This window comes from Eublepharis macularius, chromosome 15 (genome assembly GCF_028583425.1).
Source record: "Eublepharis macularius isolate TG4126 chromosome 15, MPM_Emac_v1.0, whole genome shotgun sequence".
Lineage (NCBI taxonomy): Eukaryota > Metazoa > Chordata > Lepidosauria > Squamata > Eublepharidae > Eublepharis > Eublepharis macularius.
Window position 1 is genome coordinate 55,237,440 of NC_072804.1, and position 15,796 is coordinate 55,253,235.

The 15,796-nt window shown below is 48.0% G+C and overlaps 1 protein-coding gene across 1 annotated transcript; it reads right to left on the minus strand.

The window, feature by feature from the left end:
- Nucleotides 1-1,153: 1,153 nt before the first annotated feature.
- Nucleotides 1,154-14,712, minus strand: SIRT2 (sirtuin 2). The gene is made up of 16 exons (XM_054999781.1): nt 14,645-14,712; nt 14,469-14,518; nt 11,945-11,990; nt 10,835-10,951; nt 10,253-10,294; nt 8,713-8,819; nt 8,555-8,611; nt 7,813-7,881; nt 6,653-6,782; nt 6,068-6,127; nt 5,471-5,526; nt 3,618-3,694; nt 3,456-3,507; nt 2,491-2,558; nt 2,159-2,225; nt 1,154-1,981 (listed from the first exon to the last, which is right to left on the minus strand). Exons 1-16 carry the CDS (start codon nt 14,658-14,660, stop codon nt 1,820-1,822), a joined length of 1,176 nt encoding a protein of 391 aa, XP_054855756.1. The 5' UTR covers nt 14,661-14,712; the 3' UTR covers nt 1,154-1,819.
- Nucleotides 14,713-15,796: the final 1,084 nt, after the last annotated feature.

Here is a 15,796-nt window from a genome sequence, read left to right on the forward strand (position 1 = left end):
CAAAATTAGAATAAAATGGACTTTATTTTGATTGCAAGTTTGAACTCTCTTCTTTGGTGACAGGAGCTGGGATATCAGAGCTGCAATGTGGATGGGGTTTGCCAGGAGGGGCTGGAAGCCTGAATAGCCACAATCCCACCCTGGAGCACAGAAGACAAGAGCTGTCACAGAGCCGTCAAAACGTGAGTTTTAAAATAAGAACTCGAGCTTCTCGCCCAAGCTGATTTCAAATAAATGCCTGAAGAAACACACAAGGTCAGCTTGTGTTAGGCATTTAGTGGTTTTTCTACATCTATACCTGAAAGTAAACCTCACCTCCACAATGTCAATGCAATGCTGTTTGAAAATGGGAACAGGGTGAATTATGTCTCCAGGGGCCCCAGTACACAGGATGTGTGAACTTCTGGATTTTATCCTCATGGCTTGAAGTTTAGTAGCTGAAACACAGAGGCTGTAGAATCCTAAGATCACTTCTCGAGAGTAAGCAGCAGTGAGTAAACTATAGCAGAGTTCGGCGACGACCTGTTTAGGCTTGCACCGTAAATATCTCCCAAGTGGTTACTTCAGCTTTCTGTATAAGATCGTCAAACCCTGTAAAGATACTGCCACCTTCTGGCGCAAGTACAACTATTTGTAGAAGGATACAAACCAGAAAGGATTTCTCAGGTCACGTGACAACTGGGGCCAAGGAACTGACTGCACAATCTTTGCCCACACTCAGCTCTGTTCTCACGGCAAAGCGGATTTCAGATTGGGTAAAATGCAGTCGCTTGATCCACTGCGTCAGGGCAGCTCCAGCATACAACGGCCACGTGAACAGCTGCCCCACAACTATAAGGCAGCATCCCTCTGAAGACTTACCCCCCAAATGACTTTCAGCAGCCATGGAAAAGCTTTTGAGGGGCCTGCCAAGGCTTGACAGTTTTAGCTCTTTGCATTAATCCAGGGTGTTTTTTTTAAACGGATGGTTTGATGTTGTGAATTACTCCCAGTTTGGAAAAGAATGATCGTACAAGGAAGATGAAAAGTGACAGGTGCCAATTCTGCTTGTGCTGGCGTGCAGCAACAATAAAGAAAGTAGGCCTGCCATACACACAGACACCGGTAGGAGCAGAGGCATACCCAGGGAAAGACAGACCGAATCCTCTTTGTGTATCAAGGTGCTTGAGTTTAATTGCCATTTATGAGAGCTTAATTGCAAATGACAGAGGAGAAAGTTTTTAAACACTCTTAAAATTTGCTACATTCCAAGCATCAAAAAAGGGCCGGGGGGGGGTGTCAAATGACTCCTTGCAGCCATTTTCCACATCTGCCTTTCTTGGCCAAGCCAGGGATGACACACGGGAGGCAAAAGGTAGTGTGAAGAGTAACGTTGGGTCAGTTTGCCTCAGCCAATTTGTTAAAACTTTTTCCCTTCAGCTGAATGAGGAGGGAGGGTGGGATCAGATCACAGAAACCTAATTGCATTACAAACGGAACCAGTTCAGAACAAGCCCCAAAGAAATATTCACGCTCCTAATCAGAGAATTCTGCTTCTCACCCAGAATTGTGGAAAGTCAGAGAGCTTCAGGCAAACACTCCTGCGAAAGTCAGCAGAGAGAGAACGCTGCAAAGTGGGGCTCGTGCTGTTCTTGCTTCTATCTCACTGCATTACCCACTGTGGCACCGCCCAAGAAACCACCTCTAGGAGCCTTCTGGAAGGCTGTCCCCGCAGGAAACGGAAGGAGAGGAGGCCAGGAGGCCCAAATGTTCACTCAGCTGGTGGCCGGAGGGCTTTGATTTTTAATGCATCTGGATCAACAGTCCCAACGTGGTCTTTTTATTCCTCTTCGCTGCCGGGAGGGCATTGCTTTTTGGGGGACGCCGGCTGCTTGGCTACCTTTGATGGAGCGCCGGAAGCACCTGCCCTGTCTCCAACAGCCTGGCTTGACTTAGCATCTATGGCCGCGTGCTCCTCCCTCACCAGTTTCTCCAGCTCTTTCTGAAGGAAAGAGAAAAAAATGAAGGTGGGATAGGGTGAGATGGAGCTCTCACTTGGCCGAGGAGAGGAAGTCACCTTGTGGATGCCACAGGGAGCCCAGTAACAGCTCTGCTCATTTTGCCCAGTTGGAGCTCAGCTGGGCTGGATCCCTGTTATATCCCTTAACAAGACAAATACCTTCCATCCCAGGAGCTCTGCCAAAGCCAGGCAGCCCTCGTCACAGTCTCCGAGCCAGGCAACATCCCTGTTGATGGAGAGAGGAGAAGGGAGCCAGAAAACAACTGTGGTTTAGTTGAGAAACACAAATACTCAACAGTCAGAGCTGGTGACTCACACATGTGCTCTCTGTAATCCTTACAAGAGTCTATTCCCTAACCTCAAATCTTCCCATTTCTCTCAGTTCCATAGCTTCAGTAGGTCTGTGTCCCACTGCCCCATAGAGGGATCCTCAACAGATGTGTGCACAACCACCCGTCCCTCTCCACTTCTGGACTCCCACAAGAACTCACCTGTATGCTTTCTCTGAATCAAAGTCCATCCCACATCCAAAGCCCATCAGGGACATGAAAGGGTCACTCTGCCATGAAAGAGAAAGGGGAGAGCTGGGGTGGTGTAGCATAACAGTGTAGCCCTTGCCTCCATTTCTACCCTTGTTTGCCCATGTCCTCTGCTGTGCATTCCCCCCACTCTGGTGCTAGAGATATTCAGCTCGCTGGAAGATGCTGTTCTTGCATGAACCAAAGACTCCTAGAGGCAGAAGAACACAGCCTGCTGCAGAGGACAATTGCCATAACGGACAATGAGGAGCGCAAACAGAAGTAAGACCTGGCACTCAAGTCAAATTGTCCGGGGAAATCTGGGTGTAAAAGAAAATCCTCACTCCACCACCAAAGGAACTGTGGGCCACCTCAGCTTAATCTACCTCCCAGGGTTGTTACAAGGGTAAGATGGAACAGGGGAGAACCATGTACGTGCGTGTGAAGGGGAGGGGAGAGAGAGTGCTTTTGTGGATCCAAGAAGCATCCTATTAGGGGAAGGAGCAGGGAAAGAGGTCCAGGAATGTTGACTTTAGGTACCCTTCAACATCTTTATCAAGAGTTCATTTCTTGCTGCATTTAGGCCTTGCTAAAATGACCCCAAGGGTCTTGTGCAACAGCAAAATGGGGCCCTCTCAAGACAGCGGTCTAAGCAAACACTTGTTTCCCAGAAACTGGACTGGAAGTCTGCTGGTTCCTTTCTTTCCCACCAAAAGGGAGGAGGGTGTGGAAGAGTGGTAACCACAACCCACCCACCCCAAACCTTGCTGGTGTGCTCCTCCCATCCTTCCCTTAAAAAACAGAGTAGAAAGAGGTAGTTGGGAAAATATTCTCCCTGCCCTGATTGCAATGCCCCCACTTGGTTCATCAAAAAGCCTTTTTGCTCAGCAACTGAGCCACCGTGCTGCAAAGGATGAAGGCACCGAGCCAAGTCTTACCTCCCCAGTCTTCTCTTTATTGATCAAGAGCCGGGGCGTATTTGTGGGCACCCTGGATGGGATAAGAGAAAGACAGAAGTCTGGGAATGTCAGCAACCCCTTAAAAAGCTAGGATCCTAACCCTTCCCAGCTTGAGTACTTGCACGTCAGAGGTTTACCTACCTGCTGACAAGGGAAGCAAAGGGCTGGACTTGAAGGGAGGTGCCCAGGATGATAAGCAAATCCACATTGCGGAAATCCTGCATGGGTGAGGAGGGAAGGGGAGAAGAAAGAGGCTGTTACAAAGGACCAGATAAATATTATCCTGCCTGGTCTCAAGCCCCTCCCTCTCCAAAAGTCACTCCATGGCTGTGCCTGCATCTTGGGGCTATAACACCGCTTACCAACTACTATTCACTTCGCCTTTATATTTCCCTGAGCTACCATGACTGGGTTGGTCTCCCCCCACTTTTCAATTATTCTGGTTTTAAACAGTGTTGGCTTTAACAGTGCTAGTTTTTAAGTGGCCTTGGGTTGGGTCCTGCAGATTGACTCCATGGAGAGTGGGGCGCCACCCCAGTTCTCAGGGGAAGGCTCTTTGTTTCAGGGGAAAACATAGCCACTAGCAGAACAGACCTGTGGGATCTTGTTTTCAACACTGCTTCATGTTGTCTAATGTCAGTCCTATAATTGATTATGTTCTGTTTCAGGATTTCATCTACTTTGTGTTGGATTCTTGCAATGCTATGTTTTTTGTAAATGTGTATCTATTTACCCTATGGCATCGTTTATGGAAATGTCCTTGACACTGTAGGGGAATGTACTTGATACTTGACAGAAATATCCTTGATACTGATTGTGCTAATCTCAAACTGGGTAATCCGCCTTGAGTCTCAGTGAGAAAGGCAGACTATAAATGACAAAAAAATAAAATAAGTAAGAGGAGAATGACAGGTCCCTTTGTTGGGTGTGTCTTATCACAGCCTTGCCCCAAGGTTGCGTTTTCTGACAGGACAGGTTAATAATATTTTCAATTTTTTTAAAAAAAGTAGATTAAAATGCAACTACAACAGAAGATTGTAGTTATTTAGAATTATTTAGTTAGTTAGTTAGATTTACTTAGAATAAAAGGCCCACAAGCTGATGCGCTGCGGCCCTTATCCAGTCATGGGAGACACGGTTGGGATTTTGCCTGTAGCTAAGCTCCCTTCCAGCATGCTTGTATTCATTAGCGCTTATAGGAAAGCTTGCGGTTTAAAACCCCAGGAGGTAGTTTTGGCAAACGGCAGCTGCTCAGGAGAGAGGGAAACCACTTAGATCTTTGTGTGTTAACCCAGTACATTAAGTGGCTGCATGCCCCACACCAAGAAATTTCTGACCACAAAAGTGAAGAAAACCATACCTACGCTGCGCTGAACAATACGGTAGAGCCCACTATGAATTATTCATAAGGTGGCGCAGTACAGTTTCCCACAAACAACACAAAAGGCACACTCATGGGGGGGGGGGTAAAATGCCCCCCATCCTCTGCCTCTGTGAATCCTAGCCTTTGCTCCTGCTTGCTCTCCGATCTGCTGTAGTGCCGTTTCTGTGCATGCATATGCACGCAATCCCCCCCTCCCAAGGGCTCTATGACAAACTCCCAGCCAATCAGGAATCACACAGTGAACATGCCGATGCTACAGTGATACACAGCCAATCGGCTCTGCTTGCGTGATGACACTGCTGAGGGCAAACACAAAGCCAATCGGGAATGAGGACAATGTTCCCTGGATTGGTCATGTGGGCTATCATTTCACTTTCATTTGCTGTTACTTCTCCCTAAAAATTGCTTGTTTGATCAAGGACAATCTAATTAAATTACACTAATAATAAATGAAACAATCAAACCAAGCAGATTTACTGCAGATCCCCTCTCCCCTGTACATATGCATTATTTGCCACACAATGATCCGAAGGCCTGGGCCTTCACAGACACATGCATTTAGGGCTGCAAGAGGCCTGAACCTAAGGGCAACGGCGACAGGGGCACTTACTGCCTGCATCAGAGAGAAGAAACGGGAAGGCAGGTTCTCCCCAAAGAAGACAATATCTGTGTAAACAGACACACACACATTGGTCAGGGACGCACATCTGTTGTGATTCCAGAGGAGCACAGAACTCAGCCTCCTGAAAATCTCAGCCTTCATTAGAAAAAAAATGAATGTCTAGCCCTTATAGAGGAGAAAATTTGCTTCAAGATGTGTGTGTGAGAGTGAAGTTGAAGGAAACAGAGGGGGTATCCCAAATAAGATTTTCACTGGTTGGGGGGCATGAGGGGCCAGCAGAATTCTTGCCCCTCCTTGACTAGCGAGCAGCAATGCATATTGGCTCAACCTTCGTAATTTACGCAGAATACTGAGGGAGGTTTTGTGCGTAATTACCAGTTTTAAAGACCCATTTTTACATATTTGTTCACGGCGAGGCTGGAGGGAAAAGGGCTCTCTCACTCGTTCGCTTCCAACCACTAGTCACCAAGTGATGAAATGGTACGAGTGAGGCAGCCCCTGAACCAAGGGCCCTCAGGTGCACTTGAAGAATGATGGACGGGGGGAAGGGGGCGGGGGGGGGGACTGTCCCAAAGAGCCACTCACCCGGCTTCACCACACTCTGACATTTTTCACACTTGGGGATGAGGGATGAGAAGATCCTTTCTGGAAGGAAACAGAAGGAGGTGGTCTCATACAGCCCAGAATGCAAGTCTAGCATAGCCACTTTGTAACTCACCAGGTTTTGACATACCGCTGACCCACTTCTCCTTGTCGCCTAACAAGCGGTTCTGCTTTTAGTGGCACCCTCGAGCAAAAGGGACACCCCGAACCTCCCAAGCAAACCTGGCTCCCCCACCCTCTAGGTGAGTACTCTCATATTCCACCAAGGTACGGACAAAGCATTCTTAAGATTACGGCCTGAAAGTACTTTTCTTCTCTGATGGTGAATTCTGAAGAACTCGGCAGCTGGCACGCTGCGTTATACAGGTTGGTCTTGATAAAAAGCATGACGTGGCTTTTGTCTTTGCCGTTTACTGAAGCCACCAGTATCACTTCAATGGGCATCGCTTCCTTCCGAGCATGAAATATCACAACAATGCCCAAGAGATGCTGTTAAGTCTGCTCTGAAAAGGCCTCCTCCATGGAGGAACCCTCCCCTGCTGATTGCTTCACCCTCCAAAGCATCACCTTTCATCCAGTCCAGTTTGTACTCTTTCCGGCATGAGCTGCTGATGCAGTGAGAAGTAAAGAAGGTGCCATGAGCTTCTACTAAGTCTTCCTGGTCCAGACCAGCCACCCGTTCCAAGGTGTCGATGTTCTGAGGCAGAGAAATCACCCCAGCCAAACGGGTGGGGGAAACATGGTGAGCCAAAACAAACTCACCATCCAGAATACTGAAGCACGGGATCAGGGAGACCTCTGCTCAGGTTTCCACCCTGCCCTGAAGCTTATAGCGTGACCTCGGGCCGGTCACACTCCTCTCTCAACATAACTTAACTTACAGGGCTGTGGGGAGAACAAATGGAGAAGAGGAGACCAGGCGCGCATGGGGGCAAGATCTTGCTGGCAGCAACCCTGCAGTTGCTGAGCTCTACCTGGACTATGTTCTCTTCTCCTTGCAGATACTTAAGGCACAGGCAGTGCCAGAGGTTCACGCAAAAAGGCTCCTGGACTGGGTCTGGGTCTGCCTTGCTGAACAAGACTAGCCTGGAATTTGTTTAATTGCATTATTTGTTGAACTTGGTAATTTGTGTTTTGGTATTTGGAGTGCAGCTTTGGGGAGAAAAGCAGTACATAAATAGTACAAGCAAGCAAGCAAGCAAGCTGGTGTACACATGCTGCTCTGAGCAATTTGGAGGAAAGGTTGGAGAGAAATGAAATCAATACTAGGAGCAATAAATAGCCAAAGCTGTTTGGACAGACACCCTTCCTGCTTAAATAGAGTGAAGGCTCAAAGTCTACCGTGGTTTGCAGCATAATTGACCTGGGACTGATCTGGAGGCAAGCAAGCCGCACTGGCCTTTGGACTACAAATCTCCCCCTGATCCCCAAGCAAAAAGGCGCGATACGTGATAAGTGAGTTCTCAGTGTTTTGTCTGCATGCAGCCTGGCTACATAAACACTTCACTGCAGCCACTACTCCTCATATACTTCTCCACTGCACAACAGGAAACACAGCTGGGTATACACCCAACCTTGGCTCCGGGAAGCTCACCTCTAGCCCCTATCCATCCAGAGCTGGCTTGCACAGTGATGCTAGTGGAGAGTCCAAAGGCTTTGCCACAAGGGTTCTCATTTGGGCAAGCTACTCTCTACCTTGATCCAGGGGAAGGGCTGGTTTCACCTACCTGAGTGTAGCAACGCAGCAGCAGCCCTTTCTCCTTCAGGAGGCGTATGAAGTAGTGGCAAACGGTGGGCTGAAAAAGGAGCAGAACTCGGGAGTCAGGATGCTTTGCTTTCAAAGGAAGGGAGGTGGTAGGTAGGCTGGGGGAACGGGGTTTGGGAAGGGCTAGAGTGAGAAGTCTGGAGAAGAACACGGGACTGCTGATCTCTGCTATCTCCAGGAAACATCTTGGGTTTAAGGTTCGGATCCCATTTTTCTATCACTTAGGCCTTTCAGGAAGCTTACAAAGGAGTTTCAGAAGAAGAACAATTGCCCTCCTCCCTTGCCGGTATCAGCAGCAGGCCTGGCTGCCTTGGCAAAAGGCCCTGATACAACAGAAAGTGTCTGGGTGGGGAAGAAGGTTCCAGCTGACTATTATCTTCTTCTTAATCACAGTTTTCACAATCGATGTCATAAACAGAAACCCACTAGCTCACAATCCCTTCCACGACTGCAAATAAGTTTATACAGAAAGACCCCTTTTAAAGCCTTTTTTAAAAGGCACAGCAGGAATCAAACCACCTCTAATCACCCAACAGGCTTGGAAATATTAAAAAGAACAAGACCAACATCCCCAGATCAAAAGTTATAAGAGGTTAATGGATCTGGCTGTAACCTAGACTCAGGATCCCAGTCCCTTGCCTTCAAGTTACCCTTCCGTTTAAAAACGGAAGTGTTGCTGAAAGACACAAGAATGTGGAACTCACCTTAAACTGCCCCGGGTACAGCTCCCGGGCCAAGGCAAAGAACGGCTCTGGGTGTTGCTAAGCAGGGAGAGAGAAAGAAAGAGAGTTGTTGGCTGGTCAAAGACCGCCTCTGTGAGAGCACAGTAGAGTCAGCCCATGCCAAGCTGCAAGCACACTACCTTGAAATAGCTGATCTCAAAGATGGCTTCGGGGTACGGCAAGTTGTATTGCTGCAGATTGGCGTAGAGCCCCGTCCCTGGGGAACGGAAATCTGGGATCCCCGCAGCTGCAAGGCACAACAGCACTTGATTAGGAGGTGCCAATGCAGCAACAGAGAGTAGGCAGAGCAGCTGAGGGATTCTACCGATGACCACAGGCAACCAACAGAGAGCCTGGCTTGGACCGAACCAACCTTACTTAAACTGGGAGAGTGGAAACTTGCGGCTGCATTTACGCTAATCCAAGTTCAAACCAAAGCGGAGCTGAAAGAGGGAAGGAGAACAGGCCAGGTATGACTGTGTCACCTGGCATCACATAAGCTCTGTAGCTTAAAGCAACGTTTTCTTCACGTCATACAGGCTTGCAGGACCTAGCCACCACCCTTCAAGAACTGAGATAGTTGTCACGGGCTGGGCCAGCCCAAGCAGGGTGGTGCAGGTCCAAACCTTGATACCAAGTCCAGAGGGAGTTTCAGGAGCCAAAAGCCAAGTCAAAGCAGTGGTCAGAGCACAAGCTAATGCCAGAGTTGAGTCCAGAGTCCAAGAGCAAGGTCAGGCACAGTCCAAGGTCAGTTACCGGTAGTGTCAGGTCCAACAGTAGGCACGGGCAAGGTTCACGGAGCACGGAGTGGTTGCAGACAGTAGAGACGTTGCTTCCACGCCTGGCTGTTGCTCCTGACTGGCTTTTATAGCCAGGCATGGTTTTCAGCCAGCTGCTGGGGCTCCATCCTGAAGCTACTCATCATCACCCTCCAGCAGCTGGCGTTGGCTCAGGAGACGAGCACTGCGCCGTCTCTCCTGCAGCTCCAGTCTCTGGCACTGTCTGCGGCGTTCTCTGGGTGTGGGTGAACCTGGGGGGGTGGAAGCCTCTGCCTGGGCTTCCCCTGTGGTGCTGGCAGTCCCTGACTGAGCTTCCCCTGTGGAAGTCCCTGGCTGCACTTCCCCTGTGGTGCTGGGGCTGGAGAGTACTGATGGCTCTGCTTCAGCTGCTGGCTGTAGGCTCTGATTAGCCAACAGCTGTGGCTCCTGATTACCAGCCTCTGCTGAATCAGGGCTGGCTGCATGGAGCTCCTCTTCTCCTGAGGAGTCCTGGCTGGCTACACGAAGCCCCTCTCCTCCTGAGGAGGAGTCCTCACTCTCACTGAGCCCAGGCTGGACCATGACAATAGTGTCCTAAAACAACCCAGCAATACTCTGTAGCCACACACTGCAGGTGAAGAGCTGTGTGGTGGAGGAATCTCATGATGTACTTCTGAAGAATCCCCCTTGCACGGTGAATTTCGGGCTTTAAAAAGACGCAGAGACGGGTCAAAGTCTTTTAAAAAGACAATAAAGTGTTTTTTCTATCTTGCCCCCAAGGTGACAACATCACTGTAACGATCAGAAAGCACTCAGTGCCCCCATCATGCTCCACAGAGAGCGCCACAGCCATCCTTACGCCCCCATCACTCCCTTGAGACACAAGTCTAGAGATGTGCTCAGCAGCACCTGCGGCACTCACCAGTCGAGATCCCGGCTCCCACCATGCATACCACTTTCTTGCCTGCCAGAGAAAGAGATGCTTTTAACCTCCAGCCCTTGAAATCTAGACTATGCAACCCCTCACCCCCACCCCAAGATTCCCCACAATATTTCAAAAGTGAGAGACAGACAGCGGGGCACTCATTGGATCACACTTGAGGGACTGGGGGGGGCGTGGGCTATCAGACTGGCTCAGGCAAATATTAACAGCCAGGCACCATAAGCATACTCCACACAAAATGGAAATACTTTAGCGATGAGATACAGGGCCACAAAGCCTCTTTTGTATCCCTGCATCCATCCCTGGCTCTCAGCAGGTCTCTCTCCAATTCGCTTTTCTCCAAGTAAACAACTCCACATGGGAACAAGTCTTATTAGGAGATTGCTATTGTAGAGAAGCAGCTTGGTGTAGCAGCTAAACTACTGGACTAAGATCTAGGAGGCCCACATTCAAACTAATCAGTGATCTTGGTCCACATGGGAAGAAACTAATGGGACTGAGGACAGAGTTGCCCGCTACAGCCCAGGTCCAAACCCACATGGGGTGGGAGAACTGACTTACATTTCTCACTCTGCATGAACCTGCTCACGCCCTCCAATGTCAGTTCATCCAACACTTTCTCGGGCTTCTCGCTGCCCAGGCCCAGCGTCCGGGAGAAGAGGTTCCGCAAGAAATCCACTGGCAAGAGAAAAAGGCCCTTAATGTTAGCCACAGTAGATTTCCGGGACCCTGGATTCTGCTCCCAACTCCTGCGTGAAGCAGAGTTCTCTGCTGCTCAAAGACTGGCTTACCCTGCCCTGCTAACTACCCAGCAGCGGCAAAGAGTGCCATCAAGTCATAGCAAGAGACTAACAGAGGTGGTTTGCCATTGCCTGCCTTTGCAATCCTGGTCTTTGCTGGAGGTCTCCTATCCAATTACTAACCAAAGCCGACTCTACTTAGCTTCCAAGATCTGATGAGATTGGGCTTGTGATCTTTCATAATAAAATGAAAGATCACAGATCCTCCTTTCCTCTGGAAAGATCCCCCTCTCTGGCAGCAGAAATGGAAACTTGCTATCCTGCCGTATTTTTCAGGTGATTAATCCCATCTGTGTCACATTCTTAACCACCCAGCCTTCAAATAAACCTTCCCAAGGGAATGAGAACTGGTAATTAACCCAGATAAGGAAAACTGCTGACTGAAGAGGACTTACCATTGAACAGTACGCTATATTACAATTGTGTCCATGGGGACTGATCTTTCAAGCGAATAGAGCGCTATACATTCAGCAGTAAGTGCAATCTCTGTTTTAATTTGGCCTGAAGCTGAGTGCTGAAAAGGGATCTTTCAGCATCACAAAGAAGCTGTAGTGGGGACTCCCCCTTTCCCCAGCCGGGAAAATGAGCCATTTCCCTGCTTGCTAAGTGAGAAACGAAAGCACGTAGCTTCAGTATTGCAGGTCTGGAGTTTTTCAGCGTCTGGAAATGAATAGCCTTCCAGTTACATTAACCACAGACTCTTTTAAACAGCACCTCAGAGCACACCAAAGTAAGAGAATGAGAGCAGCTTTTCAGAACTAGACAGACACGCTACGCTTGGGCTCAATTGATGAGGCTCTGCTGGCATCTTTAAACAAAACTTGAACTTTTACAGACCTCAGCATGTACAAAGTTGCCGTGGGATACCTACTTTCAGACTGGCCGGATGCCCCAGCTTCGTCGTCCGAATCAGGATTCTAAGCAAAAACAGGACAGAGAAAGAAGAAGGTTGATGGGTGAAACTAAAAACTTTCCTTGCCAAGGTATTTACTGTAAAATACATCCCAGTGTTAGAAGTGAAACACATAGTTAACTTCCTCCTCCAGTGTAGCCAGCAAAAGATCTTTCCCTCTCTTGAAACATTAACTGCTTATCTCCCAGGCCAACAGTCTCACCACACCAGTTCCCCTAGATGTGTATGAGGTAGCTCACGTCACTCAGAATTCAGGAAAGGGAACTCTCTGCATGCACAAGCCATGTCTTGCTATCAGACCAACACAGTTGCTAAGCAGTGAACCAGTAAGTCCCAAGGTCCAACGACACCTCTGACACAAACTCACTTCGTGGTCTTATGCAAGCTACTCTCACTCTGAGGCTCTGTTCACAAAAGCAGGAAAACAAGGTGGTAGAATGGTTTGGCCCACTCCAGAATCACATTTTGGAATTGTCCCATGTGAAAAGCTCCCTAAAAATAGAGACCCAACACAGCAAGAGAAATGGTAGTAGCTTTCTCCCTGTTGTGCATATTTTTAATTTGCTGGTAGTTTTAAGCAAAGGTACATTCCAAGCTGAATTTTACCACCAGCAACCTTTTCTGCCCCCTTATTCTTCAAAGTGAAGCAGGCTGAAGCTTCAACACCCACATCCCATTTGCAATCATCATCTTGACCTACCTTACAGGGGTGATTATGAAATAATGCATGAAAAAAATTGAACCTTCTAACAACTTATAAAGCAACACGCAAACTAGGGCCAATCATCCCAAGGGTGAGGCCACAGCTTAGCTGTATACCGAGGCTTTGAGTGGTGGGCAAGAGTATTTCTGAACACAGACGTCTCATTTGGACATTTCCTCCACCCCATATAACCTCACCTTTTCCTAGCTCCCCAACACACACTGGTCACCCTCGTCCTTAAGGAAGGTCTTATGCTTTGAACACCTTTATGACAGACTGCCATCTGTGTAGACAGGCAACCACATTAGTTCTTTGTAGAAAAATACAGCGGAAAGTCCACGTCAAAGCAGTCTTCAAGACTGCTTGCAGTGAGTAAAACTTGACTTTAAGCAATCAGATGGAAAAGCTTTTCAGAAATGGAAGGGGGGGTTATTTTCTTCTTCAAGGCTGACAGTGTGCTACAGATTGCTTGCAAACTTGTGTGTGGGAAGGCAAAAACAAATGCCAGGCAAGGGCTTTTTGTGGGAGTGCATTTCTCACTTCTGTGGACTTGTTTACAAAGACTACCAATTCTTGCCAAAAGAAGATTTGGGAATGGAATAGGATTTTTCTTTCTAATCTGTGCAAAGGGGTTTCTTACAAATGGTAAAAGCTGCTGGATTAGACATCTATCCAACAGGGTCCAACAGGGACCTGTCAGATGCCTTTGTGAACCTCACAAGCAGGACACCGAAGTGGCAATCCCCTTTCCCTTGTTTGTAATATCAAAATCACAGATTCCAGAGGCATAATTGCATGGGTCTACTCCAGCAAAGGCTAAAAAAAAAGCACAAGAAGACGAAGAAAGAACCTGCACTTTCAGAAGCAGTCTACCTAACAAAACACCAACATGGAGAGAGACTCCGGTAACATTTCAAAACAAGATGGGTAGCCGTGTTAGTCTGTCTGTACCAGCAGAAAAGAGCAAGAGTCCAGTAGCACCTGTAAGACTAACAACATTTGTGGTAGGGTATGAGCTTTCGTGACCTTTCTTCAGGTATCTGAAGAAGTGAGCTGTGGCTCACGAAAGCTCATACCCTACCACAAATTTCAAAACAGCGTACGTTTTCCACCACACTCTCCCCACAAAAGAGGGCGAGGACAATGGTTGGAATTTGTAGATCACCTGCCTCTAAGACCATGGGTCAGATTTTATTTTTATTCTGTTATTTATAGACTGCCTTTCTAACAGCTGAAGGGTCTGTCCAGTCCAACATCTTGCACAGTGGCCAAACAGATGCCCCAGAAAGCCCAGATGCACAGAGCCACCTCCTGCTCTGAGCCACTGGCATTCAAAGGTAGGCTGCCTCTGCACAGAGAGGTTCATTTAGCATCATGGCCAGATAGCCTAAAAATTTGCATCAAAATTTGCATCAGTTACGGTTTGGGTTGAACGTGGCTTCTCTTTACCACACCTTTCCCCCTTTTCTGTTTTAGTATACAAAATCGGGTCTGACAGATCTCCACTCTTCTATAACAAAAACGAGCAATGGAATAAAATCTGTTTTTTTCCCCCTTTAAGGACTGCTATTTAATTTCGCTTCCAGGGATTCCACACGACGGGCAACCCCTCTGAACCGTGAACTTGCTCTTAAAAACAGCAGCTACGGCTGCGTCCTGTGGCGGGGAGTTCCACAAGCTGCGCGAAGTATTTGGCTTGTTGTCAGGCTCCTCGAGAAATGGAAGGGGGGTGGAGGAAGCCTTTGGAGGTCCGCTCGCCCTTTTCTTCCCGCAACTCACCGACGACCCTGAGCTCTTCTCGGCGTCGACCTCGGCAGCAGCTCCAGAGTCTGGAGCAGGCGGAAACAAAACAAAGAAGTGGCGGGTGAGGGAAGAGAGTAAGGCCTCAATGTAGGCCCGAGTAGGCCCCGCTCCCCTTTTTCCTGCAGCCCCAAGCCCGCCTCAGCGGCAATTACCCTCCCGGTTGTCCATGGAGTCTCCCCTGCCTGGCTGGACTCCGGCTATGAGGTAACCCAGACGACAGAGCGGCAGTCAACCCTGACAGGAAAACTACACCTCCCAGGAGGCATCGCGCGGACAGTTTTCCCAGCATGCTTCACAACTACGGGTGAGGAACGAGATGGCGGAGATTTTATAAAAACAATCAATCACCTGATACGAATCAGCCAATCGTCCCCAAGCAAAAGGAGGCGGGGGGATGCAGCGCCTCGGTCTCCCGCCATGCCTTGCGCGGCTTGTTTGTGGTCGGGTTTTATTACGCTGCTTGTTCAAAACAAACAGATAAAATATCGCAGATCAATAAGATGGAGCGACGGAATGGCCAAGAGGGGCGCAAAAATAAATAAATAAAATATGACGTAAATAAAAAAATATTTAAATAAAACAAATTAAAAATTTTATCTAATAATAATGAATTATTTGTTTACGTTATTTGCAGTCCGCCATTCTCACCGATGCTAAAATCTTAAGAAAGCTTTCCTGGGAGCTTTCCCTAGTGAATGAGACTTACTTGTGAGTAAGAGCTGCTTACGTTTACTCGAGGATTACACAGTGCCAGTGCCATCCTGAAAAGAGTTACTCCAGTCCAAGTCCATTGATTTTAACGGGCTTAGACTGGAGTAACTCAATTTAGGATTACACTATGGGAGTCAGTGCAGTCGATTTCAAGGATGTTTCAATAAACCATGCCATATGGTCTATAACCGAAATTTTGCAAAGATGTAAAAGATGCCATATGCTAAAAATATAAAAGATGTAAAATACAAAAAATATAAAATGCTAATATTATAAAATATAGTAATAGTAGTATACTATTACAATAAGTGCCCTGTGGCACAGAGTGGTAAACTGCAGTACTGCAATATATTGTGGAAGGCAGTACTGCTGTTCAAGCTCTACTCATGACGTGAGTTCGATCCTGGCGGAAGCCAGGTTCAAGTAGCTGGCTCAAGGTTGACTCAGCCTTCCGAGGTCGGTAAAATGAGCACCCAGTTTCCTGGGGGTAAAGTGTAGATGACTGGGGAAGGCAATGGCAAACCACCTTGTAAAAAGTCTGCAAAGAAAACGTCATGATGCGACATCCCCCCATGGATCAGTAGCCTGGCAGC